This window comes from Lutra lutra, chromosome 16 (assembly GCF_902655055.1).
Source record: "Lutra lutra chromosome 16, mLutLut1.2, whole genome shotgun sequence".
Taxonomy (NCBI): domain Eukaryota; kingdom Metazoa; phylum Chordata; class Mammalia; order Carnivora; family Mustelidae; genus Lutra; species Lutra lutra.
In genome coordinates, this window is record NC_062293.1 from 18,692,877 (window position 1) to 18,717,814 (window position 24,938).

At 57.3% G+C, this 24,938-nt stretch overlaps 1 protein-coding gene across 6 annotated transcripts; it reads left to right on the forward strand.

Moving 5' to 3' along the window:
* The first annotated feature begins 3,835 nt into the window (after positions 1-3,835).
* Positions 3,836-18,450, forward strand: UBTF (upstream binding transcription factor). Of its 6 annotated transcripts, none has more exons than XM_047706176.1 (21): positions 3,836-4,222; positions 7,217-7,355; positions 8,786-8,961; positions 9,503-9,586; positions 9,684-9,839; positions 12,326-12,390; positions 12,675-12,795; positions 13,154-13,264; positions 13,609-13,742; positions 13,895-14,036; positions 14,334-14,375; positions 14,520-14,633; positions 14,731-14,886; positions 15,217-15,372; positions 15,475-15,585; positions 15,998-16,086; positions 16,189-16,378; positions 17,146-17,193; positions 17,300-17,371; positions 17,465-17,608; positions 17,691-18,450. In XM_047706176.1, the coding sequence occupies exons 2-21, from the start codon at positions 7,298-7,300 to the stop codon at positions 17,814-17,816; spliced, it is 2,295 nt and encodes a 764-aa protein (XP_047562132.1). In that variant the 5' UTR covers positions 3,836-4,222; positions 7,217-7,297; the 3' UTR covers positions 17,817-18,450. The 6 variants fall into 6 exon arrangements, with proteins under 6 accessions (XP_047562132.1, XP_047562127.1, XP_047562133.1 ...); XM_047706171.1 differs by lacking the exon at positions 3,836-4,222 and adding an exon at positions 4,426-4,694; XM_047706172.1 differs by lacking the exon at positions 3,836-4,222 and adding an exon at positions 5,935-6,070.
* Positions 18,451-24,938: the final 6,488 nt, after the last annotated feature.

Genomic DNA, 24,938 nt, shown 5'->3' on the forward strand with positions numbered 1-24,938 from the left:
ATATTACTACACATCTATTAGAATGGCTAAAATCCAAAAACACTGACAACGCCATTTGGCAATATTATATGTCCAATATATTTATATTCTATGATACAGGAATTCCACTCCTGGAAATATACCCAGGAGGAATGAATCCATATATCCACAAAAAGATATGCACAAGAATGTTTGAAGCTGCTTTATTCTTTTCTTTTTTTTTAAGATTTAATTAATTTATTTGACGAGAGAGATCACAAGTAGGCAGAGACGCAGGGTGAAGCAGGCTCCCTGCTGAGCAGAGAGCCCAATGCAGGGCTAGATCCCAGGACCCTGAGATCATGACCTGAGCTGAAGGCAGATGCTTAACGCACTGAGCCACCCAGGTGCCCCGAACCAACTTTATTCTTAATAATCAAAAACTAGATACAACCCAAAAGACAACTGAAGGCAGAAAGGATAAAGCGTGATGTATTCCTACGATGGAATACTACATAGCAACGAAGACTAAGGAACCATGGCTACATTCAACATCACAAATTAATCTCAGACATAACGTTAAGTGAAACAGGTTGCATGTAAAGGAGTTACATAGGTATGATTCTTCATATATGAACTCCAGAAACAGACTCTATGGCAATGGAGCTCAGAACTGGTGACATCTGGAGGGGAATATTGACTCTGAGGAAGCTTCCTAGATAGTAGAAACACTCCATACCTTGATCTGGGTGGCAGTTACATTATGTATATGTACACATGTATAAAAAGCAAACAGTAAACTTAAAATGTGGGTACTTTGTTATCTGTAAAAAAAAAAAAAAGGAAAAAACTTATCAATTTTAATTTTTTTACCCATAAAAAAAGAAAAAAACAGGAGCATCTGGGTGGCTCAGTCATTAGGCTGCTGCCTTCCCTCAGGTCAGGGATGAGCCCCACATCCGGCTTCTTGCTGAGCAGGAGGCCTGCTTCTCCCTCTCCCAATCCCCCTCCCTTTACTTGTGTTCTTCTAGCTGTGTCTGTCAAATAAATAAATAAAATGTTTAAAAGCAATAAATAAAAGGAACACCCAAAGACTTAAAAAAAAAAAAAAAAGAAAACAGGGGCACCTGGGTGGTTCAGTTGGTTAAGCATCTGCCTTTGGCTCAGGTCATGATCCCTGGGTCCTGAGGTCCTCTGATCAAGCCCCTGGTCAGGCTCCCTGCTCAGTGGGGAGTCTGCTTCTTCCCCTCCCTAGACCCCTCCCCCTTGCTAGTGCAGGAGCCCCACCCCCTCTCTCTTGCTTCTGGCAAATAAATAAATAAAATCTTTAAGAGAAAAAGAAAAAAGTAATAAGGGACAGCAGCTTAGGGAAAAAAAAAAGGGAAGTCTTTATATCATCATCTTGAATAAACATTAAAGAACAGAACATTTCCAATATATATTAAAACACATTACTTTGAAAATAATGTTCATCTGTGTATCATCAAATAAATAAATAAATAAATAAAATCACTCCATGTTCCCCAGGAATTCAAGCACCACACTTTGGTTAACGCATTCCAGGCACACTAGGGGTTTGATGCGGGCTGGTGCTGGGATATTGGCAACCTGGGGAAGGGCCGGGGCCAAGTGTAGCGGGTGTAGCTAGGATTATGCCTTGTTACCAGCCTGGGCTGGGCTTGTGGAATGCCGAGGCTCTGCTTCAAGTACAGGGCAGAAAACTGGAAGGGAGGGAGGGTAAATTGGGAGAGGGGGCAAAGAAAAAGGACCAAGGGCAGATTCCCTCATGCTCTGGCCCATAGCCCAAGTCCTAGACTCCTGACCTCACCAGAGACACAATAGATGTAAAACAAGGCAGCTGGTTTCCAAGTGGGAAGAGTGCCAGCCATGATTTTTGCAGTCCAAGGAATGAAAAATCAATAATAATCATTTTTATGATTCATGTTAATCCTGTTTCGTTCCAGAACACTTTACCGAGAGGCCCCTTGGCCCAGCCAAGAAGCTTAGGGCCAGGAGCCAGGACACCTGGACTCCAGATCTCTATGTGGAAGTCTTGGGCCTTTCTTGGGATCTAAGATTCTCAATTGTGGTAAGTGACATTGTGGAGAATTCTACAGTTTAGGTATCTGTCCTCTCAGTTGACCCTCCAACCCTGGGAAGGAAAGCAGAGAAAGCAGGATTGCTATTCTCTTTTTATAGACAAGGAAACAGGATCAGATGAGGTTAAAAGACTTGATCAAACAGGCACTGTTTAGGTGGGGAAGCTCAGGTGGGAGCTGTGACTTCCGACTCCAAACCCTTTACCAGTCAAAACAAGAAAGGCAGTTCCTGCCTTCTCCAAGTACAGTCTGAGAAGGATTGAGCCTACACAAAACGCCCTGGGTATGTTCCAAGGGCAGACCTGGATTTGTGGAGACTTAACTTGTACAGTGAACAGGGGTCTTTAACAAAAATCATACCAAAGGATGAAATAAAAATAAGGATGGGGTATTGTACAGGTCCCACAGATGAGGGGTCATTAGCTCCAGGTTCATGAGCAACAAGATAAATCGGCCTCTCCTACGCGCCCTGCACACTCAAAAATCCGGTCACACCAGATCTTAACAGGGGTTTCCTCTCTGTTTGTAAAACGTGGCAGATGTGGGCTGTGGAAGCCCTGGGAAAGGAATCTCATTCCTCCCAGGAGACAGGAAGAATTACAGCGGCAGGGAGGCCGCTGAGTGAGGATGGAAAAGGCTGCGTGCCAGGGGAGAGTCCAGAGGGGCTGGTGACCCAGCTGGCCGCGACGTGGGCAGTCAGCAGCGTCGGCGTGGGAGACTGGCCGCCGGGGAGCCCCCGGAGCCTGGAGCAGTGGGGCTACCTGAGGATCGACCGCCCAGACTGCGGGCGAGCCTGTGGGAAGCCGCCGCTCTTCAGTCGCCTGGCTCCCTGCGTTTCTGACAACCGTTCCTCCTAGGAGCGGAGGCAGAGGCGGACGACCACGGCCGACGGCAGTGGAAGGGTGGATGGTGGTCCCCGCCCAGGCCTTTTCGATCCCGGCCCGCCGGACGGTGGAGTGCCGGAGGCCTACGCGAAGTCTGCCCCGCGGCGGCTCGGGCGGCGAGACCGGGTGCCAGGCTCCCCTCGCGGCTCCCCGCCGCCGCAGGGGGGAGAAGCGGGGGGAGCAGCGCCCGCGGCCTGCTTTCCCAGGGCTGGCCAAGCCTTTTTGACAAGCTGATTGCATGGCGGGGATTGGCTGGTCCGGGCGTGACGCCGGTAACAACAAAGGTGGAGTTGGAAGAAATTAGATTAAAGGAGAGGGGGGGAAAAATTAAAGGGGGAGCTGGCTGGGGACAGGAGGCAGAGACCGAGGGGGAGATGCGCGAAGCGCGGTCTCCCGGCTCCCACTTCGCCCCAGAAGCCCCTTCGCGCAGACCCACCCGCATCAGGCTCTCCAACCCAGCCCCGGCCGAACTACCGAAACCAGGGTGGGGGTGGGGGAGGTGGGGATGGCTGCTGCTTCTTGAGAAATTCCCCTAATCCCCCCTTGCTGCGGCCCAGGGGGAGAACTTTTTGCTCGGACACCTCGGATCCTAAACCCGGCGGAGGTGAGGGGCTTTGAGAACGACGAGAGGCTCGCTCTAAAACCCGGAAGGCCCTCGCGGGGAGCCGAGATCCGGCGAGGCGGGGTGCTCCCCGGCTTTTTCAATGTGTTGCAAATCTAAGAGCTTCTTTCTTGCCTTTTTTTTTTTTTTTAACACCCCCTCCTTATCCCCCCCACCCCCTCGCTTTGGCTTCAGGGTTGCAAAAGCAAAGAGCAATAAAAAAAAAAAAAAAAAAAAAACCCGCGCACACACTCAGACACACACCAGTGGCGACAGGGGAGAGTTGGAAAGACGCAGGAGTGAAGCAGGAGGCAGGAGGCAGCGGGGAGGGAGCAATGGGAGCGGGAAGCAGGCAGGTTCCCTCGCAAATCCCCCTCCGGCCCCACGTCGTTTCGCCGGCCCCGGCAGGGGAGCAAGGAGCCGGGCTAGCAGATGGAGGAGTGGAGCTCGCTCTAGGCAGCGGGCTTGGCCGGAGAATGGAGGAGCCGCCAAGCGACCGGCTGATTGGAAGAGAAACGCAGAGCGATGGAGGCGGGGGTAGGAGGACGATTTCTCTGCGGGGACTGGCGGCGGCGTATACGCCCGGGTCGGGCGCTGCAGAGCTTGGCTAGCTTTCAACCCGCGCTCGCCGGCTCCAGCCCCGCGCGCCCCCACCCCCAGCCCTCCCGGCGGCTCCGCAGGTGAGTGCGAGCTGGGGGCAAAAAACCCCAAAAGTCTCAACACGCCCGCCCTGCCCCCCAACACCAAAAAAAAAAAAAAAAAAAAAAAAAAAAGCATTTTTTTATTTTTCTTTTTTTATTTTCGTGCAGCCCCCATCGCTGGTGGGAGGGAAGGGGGTGAGGCTGAGTAGCCCGGAGGAGGTGGAGGGGCCAGGGGAGGCCGGGGTGGCCCGGGAGGCGGCGGCGCCGAGGCGGCTCTGACGGGCGAGCGCTCGGAGCTGCGCTGCGCTGCGCCGAGGCGGGCGGGCGGGCGGAGCGGGGCGGGCGGAGCGCGGCGCGTGGGGCTCGCCATTAGCCGTCGCTCCGCTTCGCCATCTCGGGCTTTGTCTGGCGACTCGCGGCCCCGGCGTCGGCTGCGGCGGAGCTGCGGCTCCGCTCTTCGGCCCGCCGCACCCCTAGGTGCTCCTGGCCTGCGCTCCCCTTCACACGCTCGGTAAGTGAGCCCGGGTTCCGCGGATTTCGGGGGAGAGGGGTTGTGCGAGTGGCGGCGCCGCCGATCTCCATGCGCCCGGGCAGGCCTGGGGAGCCATGCCGGGCTGGATTGAACCGGCTCCCAGCGCGGCTCCTCTGCTGAAGCCCATCGCCCCCTTGCTGTTTCCGGGGTGTAAGGAGCAAAGGGGATTTTTTTTTTCCCCTTAAATTTGCAGGGAGGGCATTTTGTACGGGTAAAAAAAATTTTTTTTTTTTTTTTTTTAGTTTCGTGTGTGTGCTGTTTGGCAGCAGGGGACCGCGAGGTAGGCGCCGAAGCTTGGCGCCGCGCTGGGCATGCGTGCGCCCCAAGCCGGTGGCCACGCTCCGGGGAAGAGGGTGGGCGCGGAGAGCCCGCTCCAGGAGGCGGGAGAGGGGAGCGAGTGAGGACTGCCGTGGAAGCCCGAATCTGAGCTGGGAGGACTTGGAGGAGAGCTCCGAAGCAGGGCTGCTGGCACCCCTCAGCCTCCCCGGCCGCCGGGGGGCCTCCGGGCACCCTCTCTGCGGCCGCGCCTGGCACCCTCTCTGCGGCCGCGCCTCGCGCCCTCCCTCCAGCGCGGGCCGAGCTTGCTAGTTCCCCCGCGGGTCTGGCGAGGTCGCTCTCGGCGCCCGCCCGCCCGCCTGGGCTCCGAGCCCCGCCGCCATCCGGGCGGCTGCGTGTCTCCCTGCCCCAGCCCCCCCTTCCCCGGCGGCGGCAGCAGCAGCAGCCGCCGCCGCCACCACCACCACCACCACCACCACCACTACTACCACCACCACCCCCCTCCCCTCCTTCCTTCCCTCCGCCTCGGCCGCCCGGGTCCCCCCAGCTCCCGCCCCTCCTCCCAGCTGCCCCCCGCGGAGCCCGCCCGGGCAGGCTGTGGGAGGGAGCGGAGCCGGCGAGGCGGGCGGGCTGGCGCTCGCTCCCCGGGGGTCGGTGTGCGCTCTACGGGGAAGGACGCGCTCGCTGCCCCGCTTCTCCCGCCCCCCCCCTCCCGCTCCTCCTCCTCCCTTCTCCCTCCTCCTCCCCGCTCCGGCGGCGGAGGCTGCGGCGGCGGCGGGGGGTGTGCGAGCTGAGGCCGGGGCCGGCGGGCGGGCGGCGGGCGGGCTGCCTGCAGGCGGAGGGCGCTGTGCTTTGTGCTTTTCGCCGCGAGGAGCAGCAGGCAGCAGCAGCCACAGCCGCCGCCGCCACAGCAGCAGCCGCCGCCCCAGCGCCGCCGCCGCCGCCGCGCCCGGAGGAGGAGCCGCTGCCGCTGCGGGAGGGAGCTGCGGCTGTGCCCGGCCGAGCGGGGGAGGGCGCCGCCGCTCAGAGCCGGGGAGGGAGCCGCCGGAGCGGGAAGCCCGGAGGCCGCGCTGCGCCGGGTAACCGAGGTGGCTGAGGACGCGCGCCGGGGTCGGGGCCGGGGCCGGGTAGCGAACCGCGGGTGCCGTAGACACCGGGGGGCACCCGGGGCGCCCTCCAGGCAGAGGGCTGGACGAAAGAGTATCAGGGCACTGGAGAGGACGCCGAGAACCGGGGGAGGGGAGGGCAGGAAGCGAGGCCCCAGCCGAGCCCTGGCCGCAGGCAGAGGAGCCCGCGCTTCTCCGAGCCGGCAGGCGCAGTTCTCGCCGGCCGCCGGAGGGGGCGGCGGGGCCGGTGAGCGCTGCGCCCCCGCCTCCCGGCCGCCGTCCTCCCGCCCTCTCCTTGGCTCGGCTCCCCGGAGGCCGGGGCGGGGGCGCCGGCGGGGCTGGGCCGCAAGCTCGGGGGAGGAGGCGGCGGTTCCCGCCGTGGTCGCGCCTCTGCGCCGGGCTCCTTCGTGCGCGTCGGGGTGGCTAGGCGGTGGCGGCGCCTCTGGCCGGGGTGGGTGGCTCGGGGGCGGGGGGCAGGCTGGGCCGCTTCTCTCCGGCTGCTCGCCCGCCTGGGCGGGCGGGGACGGCGTCGGGAGCCCGGGAAGGGGGGGCGACGGGAATCCGGATCCGGTCCCCGGGGGCGGTGCGGCCGCTGCGCTCCGGGCCCGGCGGCGGCTGCGCTGCGTCCGGGTCCCCGCCGGGTTGCGGAGGCGGGGGGAACCGGCCGGGGGGAGGCGGGAGGAGGAGACTGCGGCGCGTGCCCGCTTTCTCGGCCGCGCGCGCCCTTTACCCGCCCTTCCTCCTCCCCCGCCCTCCAGCCTGGGGCCTCCCCGGGGCGGGCGCATAGAGGAGGAGGAGATTTTTTTTTTTTTTTTTTTTTTTTTTTTTTTGGCCGGGGTGGGGGAAGGAGGGCGGAGGGCGGGCGCTAGCTGCACGCGGGAGCTGGGAGCAGTCTCTCGCGTGGGCAGGGGAGGGCGCACGCGGTGGAGCCGGACTGCAGGGGAGCGCGGGGTGGGGGGCGCACTCCCACACCCACCGACCCATTAGGTCTGCTAGGGTCTTGGCAGGGTCTCCGCGAGAGAGTGTGGACTTGTGCCCCCCTCCCCTTTGGGGGAGGGAGGAATAGAAAGTCTCTCACCTCGCATCCCCGCCTGAGTGGGGACTGGTGTCTCTCCAAAGGGTGAGGTGGTTTTGACCGCGGGTTGCCCGGCCAGCACGACCCAACGAGGTGGCTGGAGGAGGTGGCTGGACGGCTAAAGAATGAACGGAGAAGCTGACTGCCCCACAGACCTGGAAATGGCCGCCCCCAAAGGCCAAGGTAGGAGCTCTTTAACTTACGTCCTCTTCTCCCACATGGTTGTCTGCAGGGCCCACTCCTCTTGGAAAGGGGTTAGACAGTCTGCATTCTCTGAATTGAGATGAGGGAGGTATATTCAGTTTCGGGAGTCAAGTTTGGCCAAACCCAAATTATTTGGCATCGAGGCTATAAACTGTATTTTTCACACTCCATTCTTCTGCTTAGAGAGGGAGAAGAAGGCCTGTGCAGGCCAGAGTGTGTCCTTTCCTCACCCTGTGTCCTGGAATGGGAGGAAGGAAGAGGAATGTGGGGGAAGGGGGAGAAAGGCTTTCCAGGTGTTTTATTGTTATTCAGAGGACAAGGTTTTTGGTGAGGCAGGTGGAGGGAGAGGATATTTTGGTGGTCTGAGGCTCCCAGCCATAGGATGTCCATAACTAGACCTTACTCCTCCAGTGGGGACTCCCTGTGCATGGGGGCAGAGGGTAGGACAAAGCCCAGCATCTGGCCCTGACTGTGGGACACTGAGAGGAGAGAGGATTATTGTCCCATGTGACCCACCCAGTGGAAACCCTGACCCAGGTTACCAGATGCGAATGCAAATGAAGAGCCCTTTTGACTCCTAGCCCTTGGCTATCTGTTCTCCCAGCTTACCTTCCAGAGAGGCCTACTAGAGGTGTGTTTTCAATGGCTGGAAATAGCTGGTTCAGAACACCCCCCCACCCCCACCCCCGCCTTTTTCTTTCTTTCTTTCTTTCTTCTTTTTTTTTTTTTTTGCCTCCATGGCGAGTTGGACGCAGAAGACAACCCAGAATTCTGGGGGTTCTCTTCTCCCTGGAACCAGGGCCCTGAGAGCCTTGCCCACCTGCCAGCCCTGTATGGTTTTTCCATTTCCATTCCATTTTCCTTACTTGCCCCAAATTATTCATGTCTCTAATGTTAGCTTCCAGCTGTGTTGGAGAGAAATGTCTGCATGGGTTCTCTTCAGTGCCCACACTCCATTCTCAGTCCTTGCACATCTGGGGGATCCCCCTAGAACTTAAACTTGGCATCACATTTAGATGTGTTGTGCCTCCCTGCTTCTCTCCCCTTTCCCAGTAAGTTAGCTGTTTGCCCACCAATTCCCAAATCACTGTAACTTCATTTTTTTCTCTCCTCTACAATAAATAGTAGCTTGTGGCAACCTGGCGTGTGATCATAGTTTTGAAGGACGCCAGACTTGACTTTAGGTCTGGCTTTCTAGGTATGATACTGTCTGGACTGGACTTCCTGTTTTAATCCACATGGTCACAGTTTTCCCTTATGAGTAGGTCATGTCTTGTCTTTGCCTTCAGATCAGAGGTAAACAGGGATTTGGGATGCTCTGGGAAAGAAGGGTTGAGCACTTAAGGACTGGGGAACAGATGAGGGGAAAGCATGAGCTGGGCGTGATTGCCTTTCTCACCCCTCTCCAGACCGCTGGTCTCAGGAAGACATGCTGACTTTGCTGGAATGCATGAAGAACAACCTTCCATCCAATGACAGCTCCAAGTTCAAAACCACCGAGTCACATATGGACTGGGAAAAAGTAGCCTTTAAAGACTTTTCTGGAGACATGTGCAAGCTCAAATGGGTGGAGATTTCTAATGAGGTAACTGACACCCCCCCCCCACCGCTTTCCTGACACATCTGTGTGAACCCCTGCCTCAACCTTCCTGGTGGGGGAGAGGAAACAGAAGTCTATAAACAGGAAGGAAAGAGACCAGGCGAGGTGCTCATGTGGTCGCCCTTGCGCATTTGGGAGGTGGCACGGTTGACAGCACTGGCCTAGAGTTCTCAGTTCTGCCACTTTCTAGCTGTGTGGCCTTGAATACTTACCGTCTTGGAGCTTCTGTCGCCTGAGCTGTTCTGGGGAATGAATGAGGTGCTGGCATGGACAACACATCGAGGTCAGGTGGTCACCTTGTTGCTGTCCTTTGGTGTGTTCGGACTGCTTGGTCCTCTGCTGGAGGCATGGACCAGCGTCTGGGTGTTAGGGGCTGAGCTGTGGCTTTTGCCCTCTGCCCCTCCCCCTTCGATAAATTCAGTCTAGTGGAAATTAGAGGAGACCCACTGGCGAAGGGGGGGTACGCTCTGGGGTGGTGTTTCCCTTTCTGAACTTCCCCTTGCACTCACCGCCCTTCTTCCTCCAGGTGAGGAAGTTCCGAACCTTGACAGAATTGATCCTTGATGCTCAGGAACACGTTAAAAATCCTTACAAAGGCAAAAAACTCAAGGTAAGTTTCCAGGAGGCGGAGCGTGACCTGCAGGAGAGGAATGGGCCAGAAAAGGGATCCTGTCTGACCTTCACTCTGTCCTTGACCCTCCTTCCAGAAACACCCGGACTTCCCAAAGAAGCCCCTGACCCCTTATTTCCGCTTCTTCATGGAGAAGCGGGCCAAGTACGCGAAGTTGCACCCTGAGATGAGCAACCTGGACCTGACCAAGATTCTGTCCAAGAAATACAAGGAGCTGCCGGAGAAGAAGAAGGTGGGGGGAGGAGGGGCGAGGCAGGGAGGAGGGAAGAGTCAGGGAGCAGCTGGTGCATGGTGGGTCAGCCATGACGGGGAGGCTTAGACAGAGGGCCTCAACATTGCGTGGGGTGGGTCACAGAGCAGAGCGTAGGGCCTCAGGCAGCCACACTCAACCTCCTCCGCACAGTCAGGCACAGGCACTGGCACTGTGGAAGGCATAATAACCGGGACTATAGCAGGCACTCAGACCACCCTTCCCTGCCCTGGATCGTCCACAGTGTTTGCTCATACAGCATAGCTTCTGGGCTCACGTTCTCACGGTCGGGCCGGCCCAGCAGTTCACCCTCTGACAACCCCCCGCCCCAACCAACCTTGGTCTCATCTGATGCATGCAGTCAGTATCCCCATATGGGGAACCCCTGGAGAAGGGGTTATGCCAATTGTATGGGCACGGAGCTGAGGCTCCGAAGGGACTCGTGTCCCAGGTCCCGCAGCCAGTGACAGCAGAGCAGGGATCAGGCGCACTTCTCACTGCCCATGCACACGTGAAGTGGGCTTCCTTCCTCTATGCGTGTGTTTGCCCAAGGATGCACCAGCATCCCTCGTGGCCTCCCACTGTCCCAGGCCGTCCAAGATCATTGACCTTAAGCAGAGGTTGCCCCGGTTTCCCTGGCAGGGTTGGACCCCGTCCCGCACTTTGAAGTCAAGTGGACCCTCCCCGTGGCTGGCAGCCAGGCCATGGAGGGGCCTGCCGCTGGGCCCTGAGTGAGATGGGGCCGGGGTGGGGTTATGATGAACAGCAAGGGTACCGGGCCGCAAGGCAAGCCAGGGAGAGGTGTCGGTGAGGGGCAGAGGGAGGGAGAGGCGGGCACATCTTCGGGAAGAAGAGACCAAGATACACACAGCCAGTGTATAGCCTCCCACCTTCCTTCTTTGTGCCCTGTGGCTGTACGCTCCCTTCCCCCCCTTAATTCTGTACCCAAAAAGGAGCCAGATTGGCAGGGTGCAACCAGCTGTCTACCGCTGCTGCCCAGGCCCAGCAGGGGTAGGAAGTGGCAGAGTTCTTCTCCGCTCCTCTGATGGGGAGGTCATGGATCAGACTGCGCACATGACACCCAGACACTCAGGGCGTGGGAGGCAGAGGCCCAGGGTCCCAGGACCGGGGAGGGCTAAGACACTATGTGGTAGAGCAGACAGGGTACTGGCCTGGGGGACCCAAGGCTTGGGCCTGATGATGTGACTACCCCTAAGTTGTTCTGTGCATGACCTGTGGTAAGTTCCTTTGTTTCTCTGGACCTGGTCTTTGTCTCAGGTGCGGAGGGTAAGCCCAGCCCTGTTCGTGAGTGACTTCTTGTTCCAAGAGCCACTGTTCTGTGTGAGGAGGGCTGAGACTGGGGCAGAGTGGGCTGGGCTCTGCTCCCTGTGTTCGGCAGGAGCCACAGAGGAAAGTGAGGCTGTCCCTGTGCCTGGTGCCTCTTCTGGGAGAGGCGGGGGTTGGGGTTCAGTTGCTCTGAGCCCCTGGACTCTTCCAAGGCTGACTCTTGTGACTCAGGGAAAAAGGGAGAAAGGAGACCTGGACATTGAGTGGTAGCCAGGACAGGAGGTAGGTAAGGAAAGGAAAGAGGTGGGAAAGGAAAGAAGAGTGAGGAATGGAGAGGCAGGAACAAGACAGGGAGGTAGTCGCGTGATGGCGGGAAAGGAGGCCAGCCTTACGGAAAGCGGTGGAGGAGAAGGAAAGAAGCCAAGGCAGAGGAGAGCCAGTGGGGTGGAGGGGGGAGGGCTGGAGGAGTCTGCCAGCCAGGAGCCAGGGAGAAGGTGACGGGAGGGGGTTCAGAATGGGGAAGGCATGTGAAGGATAGTAGCCAGGGGACCTGAGGTACTACAAGGTACCACTCATTGGATCTGGAAGGAAATCCAAATGCAGAGGACCGATCTGTTAGAATATCATTAATGTTGTAAGAGTTTGGTCTGGGTGCCTTGAACACCGTCTCCCCTCAGGCCTTGGAAGCAGGACTCGGCCTATCCCCGGCTCCATGGGCCGCCTTGGAGGCAGCAGACCAATACCAGCTGCCACAGACACGGGAGGAGGGAAGGATAGGGGCAAGGCCCACACCTCCTCCTGACTCATCGTGGGGAGTTTGCGGTGTTGGGGGAGGGGGAGGTAGGGTCAGGGGGAGTCCCAGCCCTGTCACTGCTCAGTGTGACTGGGCGAGGCCTGGTCCTGCTTCTGGGACTCTCCCTCTCTTAGCAGGAGAGACCAGGACATAGGATGTGTCCTAGGAGACGCCTGTAGCTCCCACTGTCTGGTTCTAAGCCGACAGTCTGGGCTACGGTTGAGTCTCCCCAACCCACTGGAAGGCAGGCCACCATCCCCTGCCAGCTCACGCCACCCTGTGTCTGTCCACATCACCACTGGGAGGCAAAATAGCTAGCAAGGAGCGTTCAGTGGCTTTTATAGCTCAGGCTTTGGGTCATGGATGACCCTGTCCCCTCCTCCCCCAGATGAAGTATATTCAGGACTTCCAGAGAGAGAAACAGGAGTTCGAGCGAAACCTGGCCCGGTTCAGGTAAGGCAGTGGAGCCCAGAGGAGGGCCACAGGGCACTGGGTGTGGCAGGATAGGGTAACCCCGACCAGAGCCTTGAGCTTGCCCTCTGAGGCGTGGAAGATGGGATGGACAGGTCACATGTTGACCCTAGCAGGTCATACTCAAGGGCAGGGATTAGCAGGTAGCCGCTGTCCTCCTAGGCCCCGATGGATAGGCCGTGGAGCCTTGGTGGGTGGGACAGCTGGCCGGGTCTCCTGGCCGGGTCTCCCGCACCCACTGACTGTTGCTCCCCACGCCCGGCTAGGGAGGATCACCCTGACCTAATCCAGAATGCCAAGAAGTCGGACATCCCCGAGAAGCCCAAAACCCCCCAGCAGCTGTGGTACACCCACGAGAAGAAGGTGTATCTCAAAGTGCGGCCAGATGTGAGTGTCCGGCCCGGGGGCAGGGATGGAGGGCGCACGGTGGTGGCAAGGGGGGAGCCGCGTCAGGTCGGCCGGGCATGGTGCAGGGGAGCAGGAGAGGAGGCCCCTCCCCAGGGGTGGGCTGCATGGACAGGGCCTGGGCCAGCTGGCGTGCGAGTGTGTGTGTGCGTGTGTGCGTGAGCCTGTCCCCTTGCACCTAGGCGGGACCCCCGCCTCTCCACTTTCCCCTCCTGGCCTGTGGGGGACACTCATGTGACCTCCTGTGGCCTGAGGGGGCGGGGGCCTCTGTGCCCCCCTCCCCCCTCCCCTTCCCCTTCCCCTGGCTGCCTGTGTGTGTCTGACGGCTTTTGGTTTGCAGGCCACTACGAAGGAGGTGAAGGACTCCCTGGGGAAGCAGTGGTCTCAGCTCTCGGACAAAAAGAGGCTGAAATGGATTCATAAGGCCCTGGAGCAGCGGAAGGAGTACGAGGTTAGGCTTCCGCTGCGCTCCTCCCCGTCCGGCTCTTCAAGAGCCTCTGCCCTCTGACTCTGCAGCCTCCGCACTCTGCGGGAGGCAGTCATTCCCTGTCCCACCGTTGAGGGAGGGGCCTTCTGGGCCCCTTGCCTCTGCCCCTACCTTCCCTGCCCCCCTCCCCACCGTGAGATCTCAGGCTAGGGCAGGGCAGGGCGCCATGTCTCGTGTGACGGAGCAGACACACGGCCACCCCCCAGCTTTTGCTCCCTGCCTCCCCTCCCCAGCGGCTCTCCCCGCCCCAGCCCCCCCTGCTAACCCCACCCCCCCGTTGCCCTCCATCCCCCCCCCTCACTCTGCAGGAGATTATGCGTGACTATATCCAGAAGCACCCTGAGCTGAACATCAGTGAGGAGGGCATCACCAAGTCCACCCTCACCAAGGCCGAACGCCAGCTCAAGGACAAGTTTGATGGGCGACCCACCAAGCCACCTCCGTAAGTGCCACCCCCTGGGGTGGGGGTGGGGGGGTGAGTGGGCCAGTGGGCATCGAGGCAGTCCAGACAGCAGACCTCCAGAGTTGAAGCCCTGGTCCCTCAGGGAGGAGGCTCAGGGGGGATCGCGTCTCCTTTCCCACCGGTTCTGATAGGAACAGCTACTCCCTGTACTGCGCCGAGCTGATGGCCAACATGAAGGACGTGCCCAGCACGGAACGCATGGTGCTCTGCAGCCAGCAGTGGAAGCTGCTGTCCCAGAAGGAGAAGGACGCCTACCACAAGAAGTGTGACCAGGTGAGCCGTGCGGAGGGCGACTCCTGGAGACACTTAGGCCTGGCCTTGGGACTTTGACGCCGGAAATCTGGCCCCGGCAAGGGGTCCGTCAGTGGTCGGGCAGGTGGATCTCGGACCCCCCCCCCCCCCCCCCCCGCCGCCGCCACTCCAGACTCAATGCTGTGCGAGGTTTGGCATCTGAGCTGTGGAGGGAGATGAGGCCCCATCCAGGCTCTGGACGTTTTGTAGAGGGTTATGGTGCCTTGAGAATCAGCGGGTTCGTTCCCAGACTGACCCCGACTCCCCTTCTGTTCCCAGAAAAAGAAAGATTACGAGGTGGAACTGCTCCGTTTCCTAGAGGTGAGTGTTCCTGTAGGCAGGGCATCGGGCAGACAGAGGCCTTGGGGTTAAGGCCCTTTGGACCATCCCCCACCCCCCCATCCCCCCGGGAGCCAGCTGGCAGCCAGGTGCGCAGCCCCACGCCACGCCTTGTCTCCGGACCAGAGCCTGCCTGAGGAGGAACAGCAGCGGGTCCTGGGGGAGGAGAAGATGCTGAGCATCAACAAGAAGCAGGCCACCAGCCCAGCCTCCAAGAAGCCCTCGCAGGAAGGGGGCAAGGTGCGCAGGGGGCACGACTGACTGGGGGTAGGCGGGGGAAAGTGGGGCTACCCGCCATCACCCCCCACGGCCCCCGACCTCCTTTGTCCACCTCCAGGGCGGCTCAGAGAAGCCTAAGCGGCCGGTGTCAGCCATGTTCATCTTCTCCGAAGAGAAGCGGCGGCAGCTTCAAGAGGAGCGGCCTGAGCTCTCAGAGAGCGAGCTGACCCGCCTTCTGGCCCGCATGTGGAACGACTTGTCAGAGAAGAAGAAGGTCGGGGTCCTGCTCGCTTGTCCCCCAAGGTCTAGGTGCACTGCCTCAGCCTTGGCCTGTGTGGGCCCCAGTTGTGCCTGGGCTAGGATGCCAGGGCTGGGAGCTCAGCAGGCCGGAAGGCCGGAAGCTGTCTGAGGAGGGCCTCCGCTCCCCCGGGGAACAGAGCTGGTTGGCGGGCCAGGCTGGAGACCTCTGCACCAGCCCATACCTCCTCCAAGGAGCCGCGGGGCCCTGTTCTGGCCCAGGGGCAAGAGCCTTCCAGAGCTGGACGGGGAACGCGCGCCCCCTGGGGGCGGCGGGAAGGCTGACGCCCCTGCTCTTCCCCCGCAGGCCAAGTACAAGGCCCGGGAGGCGGCGCTGAAGGCCCAGTCTGAGAGGAAGCCGGGCGGGGACCGTGAGGAACGGGGCAAGCTGCCAGAGTCGCCCAAGAGAGCCGAGGAGATCTGGCAACAGAGCGTCATCGGGGACTACCTGGCACGCTTCAAGGTGGCAGGGAGCCTGAAAGGGGTGGTTCCGCTGAGTGCCTACTGCTGTGGCCCCCAGCCCCAGGTGACCCCTCCCATAGCTGACACCCCTGTTTGTCTCCAGAATGACCGGGTGAAGGCCTTGAAAGCCATGGAGATGACCTGGAACAACATGGAGAAGAAGGAGAAACTGATGTGGATTAAGAAGGCAGCCGAAGACCAAAAGCGATATGAGGTGGGAAGAAGGGCTCAGCTGGTCAGCGCAGGGCGGGGGCTGGGGGGGGCATGGTGGGCTCAGTGGACCCTGAGCCACCTCCCTCTACTTTGGGGGTCAGAGTGCCCTTGCCTCAGCGGGTGGGCCGTGGAGCCAGGAGCCCCAGCCTTGGATGTGTTATCCTGAGCAAACCTCCCACCTTCCTTCTCTGAACCTCAGTCACGCCTCAGTAGAGGGGGCGGTGATACCGGTCACACGAGCGTGGTTGTGACAAACGCTTTCGAGCAGTGGCGCCTGACCCAGGTGTGAGCTGTGAGGATGTTGCTCCCTAGCTGTGCCTCCATTTCCCAGGCACTGAGGGCATGAGGTGGGAGGTAGAAATACTTCCAGGTGTGGGGTGGAGTGCCTGTGACCCTTCTGGGTGTCCCCACAGAGAGAGCTGAGTGAGATGCGGGCACCCCCCGCTGCTGCGAACTCCTCCAAGAAGATGAAGTTCCAAGGAGAACCGAAGAAGCCTCCCATGTGAGTCAGAGGGCTGCAACCCACGCTGGCCGCGGGGAGGGTCACGGCTAGCAAGTGATCGTCTTGGCATCCTAACCCTCCCTGCACCGCCCCACCTCCTAGGAACGGTTACCAGAAGTTCTCCCAGGAGCTGCTGTCCAACGGGGAGCTGAACCACCTGCCGCTGAAAGAACGTATGGTGGAGATCGGCAGCCGCTGGCAGCGCATTTCCCAGAGCCAGAAGGAGCACTACAAGAAGTTGGCAGAGGAGCAACAGAAGCAGTACAAAGTACACCTGGACCTCTGGGTCAAGGTGAGAGGGTTGAGGACCCTTGGAAGAAGGCGGCGGTTTCTGGCTGGTCTGCATTCATGATTTCGTTCAGCATCCCAGCAGTCCTGTAGGGCAGTGACTACTATCGGGGGAAGAAACCAAGGTTCAGAGAGGTTAAGTGATTTATCCAAGGTCACACTGTTAGTAAGTAGAATAATCCAAATCAGATTGCCTTTTCCTCCCTCCAGCTGGGCTCTGGTTGGGCCCCAAGCCTCTGCGCTGCTCCCCTTCTGCACCTTGGTTGAGCAGTCAGATCTGTAACATGGAGAGAGTCACCTGTGTCTGCCCCCAGCTATTCAGCCGGGTCAGCCAGAGACCCTGGGAGATCGTGAGGTTTAAGTGTCCAGAGATTTGGGGAGCCCCGGATCCCCTCCTCTGGGGCTCCAGGCTTTGGAGCCCTCTTGGGAGCAGGAGTGATGATGCCAGGCTATGGTGGTCGTGGTGGGGGGCTGCTCTGAGCTGAGGAAGGACTAACTCTGGAAGCTCCGCTTGGGTACAACAAGAAGAGGGACATGAAAACCGATAGTCCTGGGACGGGGTGGCTTTGAGAAGGACTCGGGGCATCTCTAGCAGTAGCACTGGAGCTGTGTGCTTGGACCTGGGTGGGGGTGCTGTGTGTATGAGGAGAGCGGCAGGGGTAGAGCAGGGTAACGGTATGTGAGGGCTTAGCCCCCTGTCTGGCACTCAGCCACATACTCGGTCAGTGCGGGTGGCGTTCCAACATTTACCTTCTTCTCTGTCTCCTGCAGAGTCTGTCTCCCCAGGACCGTGCGGCCTATAAAGAGTACATCTCCAATGTGAGTCTGGGAGCAGGGCGGTGCCGGGGACAGGGAGGGTTTGGGGCGGGCCGTTGTCTGGCACTCACGGCTGCTCCTTTGTCTGCATCGCCGTCCTTGCCTACAGAAACGTAAGAGCATGACCAAGCTGCGAGGCCCGAACCCCAAGTCCAGCCGGACTGCCTTGCAGTCCAAGTCGGTAAGGAGCTCCTCCCAGACGGGGCAGGGGGTGTCCCTGGCGCCCGGAGGAGTGTGGCAGGGACCACCCCTAATGTGCCTCCGCCCCTCCCAGGAGTCTGAGGAGGATGATGAAGAGGATGAGGAGGACGAGGAGGAGGATGAAGAGGAGGAAGATGACGAGAACGGGGACTCCTCAGAGGACGGGGGGGACTCCTCTGAGTCGAGCAGTGAGGATGAGAGTGAGGACGGAGATGAGGTCAGGCAGCAGGGCGTGGTAGGGGCGGGGGGGGGGGGCTTGCCAGGCCTGGCCGGTGGTCACCGCATTCCTTGCCCCCCAGAATGAGGAGGATGACGAGGACGAGGACGACGATGAGGATGACGATGAGGACGAGGACAATGAGTCAGAGGGCAGCAGCTCCAGCTCTTCCTCCTCGGGGGACTCCTCGGACTCTGACTCCAACTGAGGCCCGGTCCCACCCAGGGCTCCCCTCCCCAACTGACCACCTTTGTTTCTCCCCCGTGTTCTGTCCCCTGCCCCATGGCCTCCCCCACTTTTCTTTTTCTTTTTCTTTTTCTTTCTTTTTTTTTTTTTTAAATTTGGTGGGGGAGGGGCTGGAGGAGCCCAGGCCAGGACTCTGCAGCCTCAGAGACATCGGCCCTGGTTTGGGGGCCCTCCAGGGAGCGCAACCATCAGACTGAGCCACCACTGGACCGGACCGGCCCACCCCTCTTCTGCACTTGCGGTTCTGTCATGGACAATGGACCTGGGAGTGGGGTGGGGGGGGTCCCAAAGAGTCCGGTGAGGCCCTCCACACCTGCAGCCCAACCCATGGGAGGGTGGAAGCTCGGGGAAGACCCCTCCCTTCCCAGAGGGGCTTGCCGACTGGACCCCTGCGTTGGAACTGGAGGCAGGGAACGTGGGGAGAGGAGGGCAGGAGCCTCAGAAAACAGGCGCTGCCCTCTAGCCCTCTCCCCTGCCCTCTGCAGGAAGGAGCTGCCCATACCCACTCATGGGGGGAGGGGACAGAAGTGTTTTTTATATATGTGTATATATTTTTTTTTTAAGCTCTGAGCTGTCAACGAGACGTTTCCTACCGATCTCGGCTGCCGTCTCTGTTGTCATTTCTGGGAGAGGGAGGGCTTAGGGGGTAGGTTTGGGACTTTTTTAAAAACGGTCTTGACACGAATGGAAAAGCGTGTGTGCGTGTGTCGCCTGTACATAGCATGGGTGCACCTGTGGATGTGTGCAAAGACGTGCGTGTGCGTGTGTATGCATGTGTGTAAGAGAAGGGGGAGTCCACCTCAGTCTGTGAATCCGGTGAGTGGGTTGGTGAGGGCCAGGGAGACACTGATCCTGGTGGGAACAGGCTAGGGCAGCCCCTCTCTCCACATTCTCTGCTTTGCCTAATCTCTGATTGGATTGGGGGGGGGCGGGTTACCGAAGCCACTCTCCTGCTTCCTATAGCTGCTTCCCTCTGCCAGGGCCACGTGACTGAGCCTCCGCTGGGCTCCGGCGGGGCATTAGGAGGGGGACAGACTAGGTGATCCTAAGAGCCTTTTATTTAGTGGGAAAAGGCCTTCCCAGTTCATTTGAGAGGTTGCCTGGCTCCCTTAGGCTCAGAAACTGGGCTTCAAGAAGTATATTGAAAGCTCTTAACATATACCCCTCCTGCCCTTCCCTATATCCTCCAGCTACCCCACCGCCCCCCATTCCCTTTGATTTCTCAGGTCTGCTCCCCTCCCTGCCCCTCCAAACCCCCAGCTGGGGAAGGGGTCTGCAGAGGCTGCTTTTGCAGGAGTCCCTCTAACCCTTCCTGGCCATCTCAAAATTTCTGGTACCCTGATTCCTTAGACCCTTAATAAGCCAAGCCACCTTATCTCTGTGGATTGAAATTTTTAATTTTTGATTAAATTTTGGCTTTTTTTTTTTTTTCTTACAATCATGTCAATGACCTATTTAGTTGGGGCTTTGTGCTTTTCTGCCTTCCCCTCTGAATGAAAGCCAAGGTGTGGGGGAAGAGTGGGAATTCCACCGGGGAGGTGGAATGAGAAAGATGAGTCCCACTCCCAAAGGAAAGCCGTCTGCTTTGCCTTGGATGTGGTGCTGGGGGTGGGGGCATTAGGGGAAAAATACTCCCCACTCCCACTCCCCTTCCTTTGTCCTGACCCTCATACAGGGGTTCCTAGGTTCTATTTCTTCCCAAGAGCCCCTGCAAAGAACCCCATTTTCCTGTTTGAATGCCCCTACACTGTTGTGTTTTAGTGGAATGTGTTTTCATTTAACAACAACTTTGAATGGGGCTCCCCCCCCCCGTTTTAAAAATTGAAAATTCTTACAGTACGAACAGGGCTGTGGGGATGGGGATGTTGGTGCTGTAAGAGGTCACTCTGAGTGCATTTTGGCACTGGGATGAGATGGTTGGAGTGGGAGGACCCGCCCCACTCTCTCCCCCTTTTTTCTAATATTTAAGGAGTGTTTTTGTAGGTTTCAACAACAACCACAACTTGAATTTGTATCATGGGAGGTGGGAGGGAGTGTCTTAGAGGTGTCTGCCTAAGCTTAAGGCCAACTGTAGAAGTTTTGTTTCCCTTCTTTTTGTACAATAAAGTGAAAAACAAAGGTTTGACTGCTGTCTGGTCACTGGAATCAGTGAAGGGCGGGGTGCAGGAGGGATGCACCAGGTTCAACAGGGAAAGACTTTATTTATTTGATTGACACATTGAGAGAAGGAACACAGGCAGAGGGAGTGGGAGAGGGAGAAGCAGGCTTCCCACTGGGCAGAGAGCCCCATGTGGGATGTGGGGCTCCTGGATCCCAGAACCCTGGGGTCATGGCCTGAGCCGAAGGCAGATGCTTAACCCACAGAGCCACCCAGGCACCTGTGGGGAAAGACTTGATGCCGGCTTGTCTGCGCCTTCTCTCTAGAACCTTTTCCTAAAGATTCCACAGGCAGCCCACCATCGCTCTGTGCTCTTACTGCAGTTCCGGTTCCGTTTGTTCACCCAGTTGTCAGACCACCAAAGACAGAATTTGGGGAACAGATAACTTATTTTCTTCCTGAATGCACTGCTTTGGGAAATTGGGGGCAATGAACTATTAGGGTCAGGGGCTCGCCCAGGTCATATAAGGACTTATCGCTGGGCCCTCCCATCTTGAGCCCTCAGCCTCCTCCCAGGTTAGAGGTGACTTTCCCAGCTCCACCCAGGGCCCTTATGGGAAGTGGGCTGGGCCAAGATGACTCGCCCTCTGAGGTAAAGGAAGATAGCCTTCCCTGCACAGGTCTTGGCCTGGTTCCTGGAACCACCGGGGCTGGAGACCTAGGCCCCATCTAAGAGCTCTCCTTTGGCCCCACACCCTGGTGTCCTTGGCCAAATTGCTAGAAAGCTCACTGCCCTTCATAGTCTCCCATTTCCTCACCTCCTACTCACCACTCTCCTGGGGTGACTCTAAATTCACCAGCACATGCATCATTCCATCCAGTGGACACCTGTCCGTTTCTTGACATCTTGGTCTATTGCGTTGGCATTGGCTCCTCCTCATTCTATCCGAGGTGTTCGTCACCTTAGGAACCTCCAGTTATCACCCATAGGTAACCAATCTGTAGAGGCTGCTCTTCCAAACCGCAAACCTGTGTAAATTTCTGTGTATCCTCTGGGATATGTTGCAGGTACCTCATCCCTCAAGGCCCAAAGCGATCGTCAGCCTCTGGCTATTCAAACTAGAAACTAGGGTATCGGCCTTGACTTCTCTCTTCCTCTTAAACCTCCACATGTATTTGCTCACCTAGACGTGTCCATTCCACTTCCTGTATCTCCCCCAAATCTGTGTACCCTTCCCCTTTGGCGGCATCCACATCCCATTCAAGGCCACCATCATTGCTCAACTTTTGCAGACTTCCTAAAACTGGTCTTCCTGCTTGCACTCTTGCCCCCTACAGTCCATTCTGCACACAGCAACACAAGCAACACAGCAACCAAAGTTATCTTTTAAAAAGAAATCTGGGGGCACCCACCTGGCTCAGTTGGAAGACTGTGTGACTCTGGATCTCGGGGTCATGAGTTTGAGCCCCACGTTGAGTGTAGAGCTTAGTGAATGAATTAAAAAAATTTTAAAAATAATCAAAATGAAAAGAAATCTGATTACTTCTATACTAACAACTTTCATGACTCTACGAGGCCTGGCCCCTGCTTTCCATCTCCCACCTTCTCTCATCTTGCTCTTTCTAGTCACAGCGATCCAGCCAAGGGATCTCTTTTGTTCTTCAAATATGCCTACCACAGGGCCTTTGTACTTGTTCTCTCTGCTCCAAATGCTAATCCTTCAAGTCTACACACAGCTGGTTTTCTCATCCTTCAGGTTTCAGCTCAAATGTCACCTCACAGACAGGCCTTCTCTAACAACTCTTTCTAATGAGGCCTCCTCCTACATCTTTGTTTCTTACTTTTTTTACTTGTTTGCTGTCTACCTCCTCGAGTAGAAGACACCTTATCTGTCTAAACTACAGTAATCCCAGCACCTAAATTGCCTGGTATACATTTGACACTCAAGAAACGTTTGTTGAATGAGTAAGTATGGCTTACAAGTTCCTGGGGCATCCGTTGCCCCTGCTGGCCTCTGCACGAACCCAGCTCTACTAGCTATCCATGTCTCAAAACACACCGCAGTCTCTTCCAGGGCCTCGTTCTGCCTATACACATAACCTTTCCCTCTGCCTTGAATGTTCCTTTTCACCTCATTGCCTAGTTAATTCAGGGTTCCCTTGAAAAGATCACTTCTTCTGGGGCTGGGGGGTGGTCTTCTCTGACCTCTTGACAAAAAGATCATGCTATTTGTTTCTTCAGCAGTCTGGATGCCTTCACAGTTGGTCTTGTTTCATCCACATCAGGCTTTGCTGGGGTGTAAACTCCAGTAGGACAAGGTCTGTGTGTCTCTCTGGCTCGCTGCTGAAACCCCAGGGCCTCATCCAGAGCCCAGACCAGCACAGTCCTTAGTGTTTATTGACTGACTGATGCTAACTGTGGACACTGGGCAGGTTCCCAAAGAGGCCACCACCACAGAAGCAGCCCAGGCCAAAGGCCGGATGAATAGAACAATCCACTTGTAAAGGAGTTTGGTGTGAGGATGGCCACGGGTAGGAAAGTGAGGAAGAATTTAGGTAAACAGAGAGGAGACAGGAAGGCTTCCTGAGCATGTGTCAATCCCTCAGGGCAGATATACTGGGTGTATTTAAAGACTGAGAAACAGAGCAGCATCATCAGAGTTGAGAATTCCTGATTCACATATTGGAGTTTCCTGAAGGCCTGGCCTCTCACTTCAGTGACCTTCAGAGAGTCTCCGCCAGCTGGTCTCACAGTACCTACAACATACACCAAACTGAACTTGTCCTTCTTATATCCTCATATCTCCTCCTCCGAGGTCCCCATCTTGGTTAAAGGTATTTTCAGGGCTTCTTTGTCCTTTACCTCACAAGCCTTGATTGATAACAAAAATCTACAGACTCGGGGTGCCTGGGTGGCTCAGTTGGTTAAGCGCCTACCTTCGGCTCAGGTCATGATGCCAGGGTCCTGGGATTGAGCCCCACATCGGGCTCCCTGCTCAGCAGGAACTTGCTTCTTCCTCTCCCTCTGTAACTCCCCCTGCTTGTACTCTCCCCACCCCCAACCCCGACCTCAAATGAATGAATGAATGAATGAATGAAATCTACAGACTCAGCATGCCAGAATGATCTACTTAAAATTCAAGTCTTTTTTTTTAGATTTTATTTATTTATTTGACAGAGAGAGATCACAAGTAGATGGAGAGGCAGGCAGAGAGAGAGAGAGAGAGGGAAGCAGGCTTCTCGCTGAGCAGAGAGCCCGATGTGGGACTTGATCCCAGGACCCTGAGATCATGACCCGAGCCGAAGGCAGCGGCTTAACCCACTGAGCCACCCAGGCGCCCCTTAAAATTCAAGTCTGATCAAATGGTTCCTCTTGAGGACTCCTCATGGCCTTTAGGTCTAAAGCCCTTATTACTCAGCACATCTTTAGTCCTGTATGGTCTGACCTGCTCACCTGCTGCTTCCTCACTCATTCCTATGTTCCAGCCAGGGCCCCAAACTGAACCATACTCCTGAAGCTTGCTGTCTGGGATTGTAGCACCTTCCTGGTCTGCCTTGAACTGGTTCATCTCCCACTACAAGAAGCTGTTACTGACCAACTCTCTTACATCATTTTATCTGTTGTCCTGTCCACCCCATCCCCTGTGCATCTCTCTTGTGTTTTTTATTTTTGTTTTTTAGGATTTTGCTTATTTGAGAGTGCGAGCAAGCGGGGTGGTGGGGGAAGGGCAGAGGGAGAAGCAGGCTCCCCACTGAGCAGGGAGGCGGACAGGGCTCAATCCCAGGACCCCAGGATCATGACCTGAGCCTAAGTCAGACGCTTAACTGACTGAGCCACCCCAGTGCCCTCTCTCTCATTTTTATCAGTGTTTGGCAATTATTTTCCTACAGTTCTGTCTACCTGACAAATTTGTGAACTTTTTGAGGAAGCACAACTGTCTTATTTCATCTTTGCATCCCAGCACAGGGCACTGTAAGAATTCTTAGAGCACTTACGAATAACAGCTAAAATTTATAAACCAGTTACACTGAGCTAAGAGTTTCACATGCACTGACTTGTCAGTCCTCACAACAACCTAATGAGATAGGTACTATCATTATACCCGGTGACAACAGAGTAAACTGAGGCAACAGAGAGCTCACTTGCCCAAGTTTATTTGCCAGGTCCGCATATTTAAATTCAAATTTGACTCCTGGTCTTAACCACTTCGGACCATTGCCACAATATATGTTTGCTTAAGACCAAAGAGCCAAGGATGATCCCCAAGTGTAATATTTAAGACTTCCCTCGTTTAACCCCCTCTTCTAGGGCAAGAGGGCTGTCAGACCCCCGTTCCAACACTCCAGACCCAGAGAATAACCGAGATAGAAGCGCCAGTCTGGGCATCGGTTGCGGCTAGGAAAGGCCTTTTCCTCCAGAACGTAAAGGGGGACCGTGAGAGCGCGCGGATATGGGCACACCCAGTGGGGTGGCGCGGGGTCGAAGGAAGGGTCTGGCCAGTGCCAGGCAGGCTGTCCGAGCGGTGGGGGGTCCAGCGTGGGTTCCGGAAGCAGGAAAGCCGAGCAGGTGTGGGATCTAAATTAGTCTGAGCGCCGGGAGGGCGCTCGGCTCAGAAGGCACAGCTCGGCCTCCGCCCTCAGCAGAGGACCCTCATCTCGGGCGTTCGTTGGCTCGCAGGCCTGGAGTGGGCTGAGACCCGCCCAGAAACAGGGGAACGGAGGCTCCGACGAGTCCCTTTGGCTCCATAGGTTTTCTGCCCTAAGGTGCTAACAGATCCCCACTTCAACTCCGGCCTCTTCAGAGAAGTGGCTGCACGCTACGGGGTAAATGCCGGAGTGGGGGAGCCGGGGGCGGGGGCGGAGTTGGGGGGTGGGGGGAGAAGAGCCGGGAGCCCCGAGGGAAGGGCGGGGGATCCTGGGCCGGAAGGCGTCCCAGGCTCGGCTGGGAGCCGGCGCTCTCTTTCGACGCCACCCGCAGCCCCCGCC

Bases quoted from the DNA above. Each gene is read 5' to 3' on its own strand.
- UBTF (XM_047706176.1), top strand. From the start codon at position 7,298: ATGAACGGAGAAGCTGACTGCCCCACAGACCTGGAAATGGCCGCCCCC. The intron at 12,796-13,153 runs GTGAGTGTCCGG...TTTGGTTTGCAG, and splicing joins ATCTCAAAGTGCGGCCAGAT to GCCACTACGAAGGAGGTGAA. The intron at 13,265-13,608 runs GTTAGGCTTCCG...CTCACTCTGCAG, and splicing joins AGCAGCGGAAGGAGTACGAG to GAGATTATGCGTGACTATAT.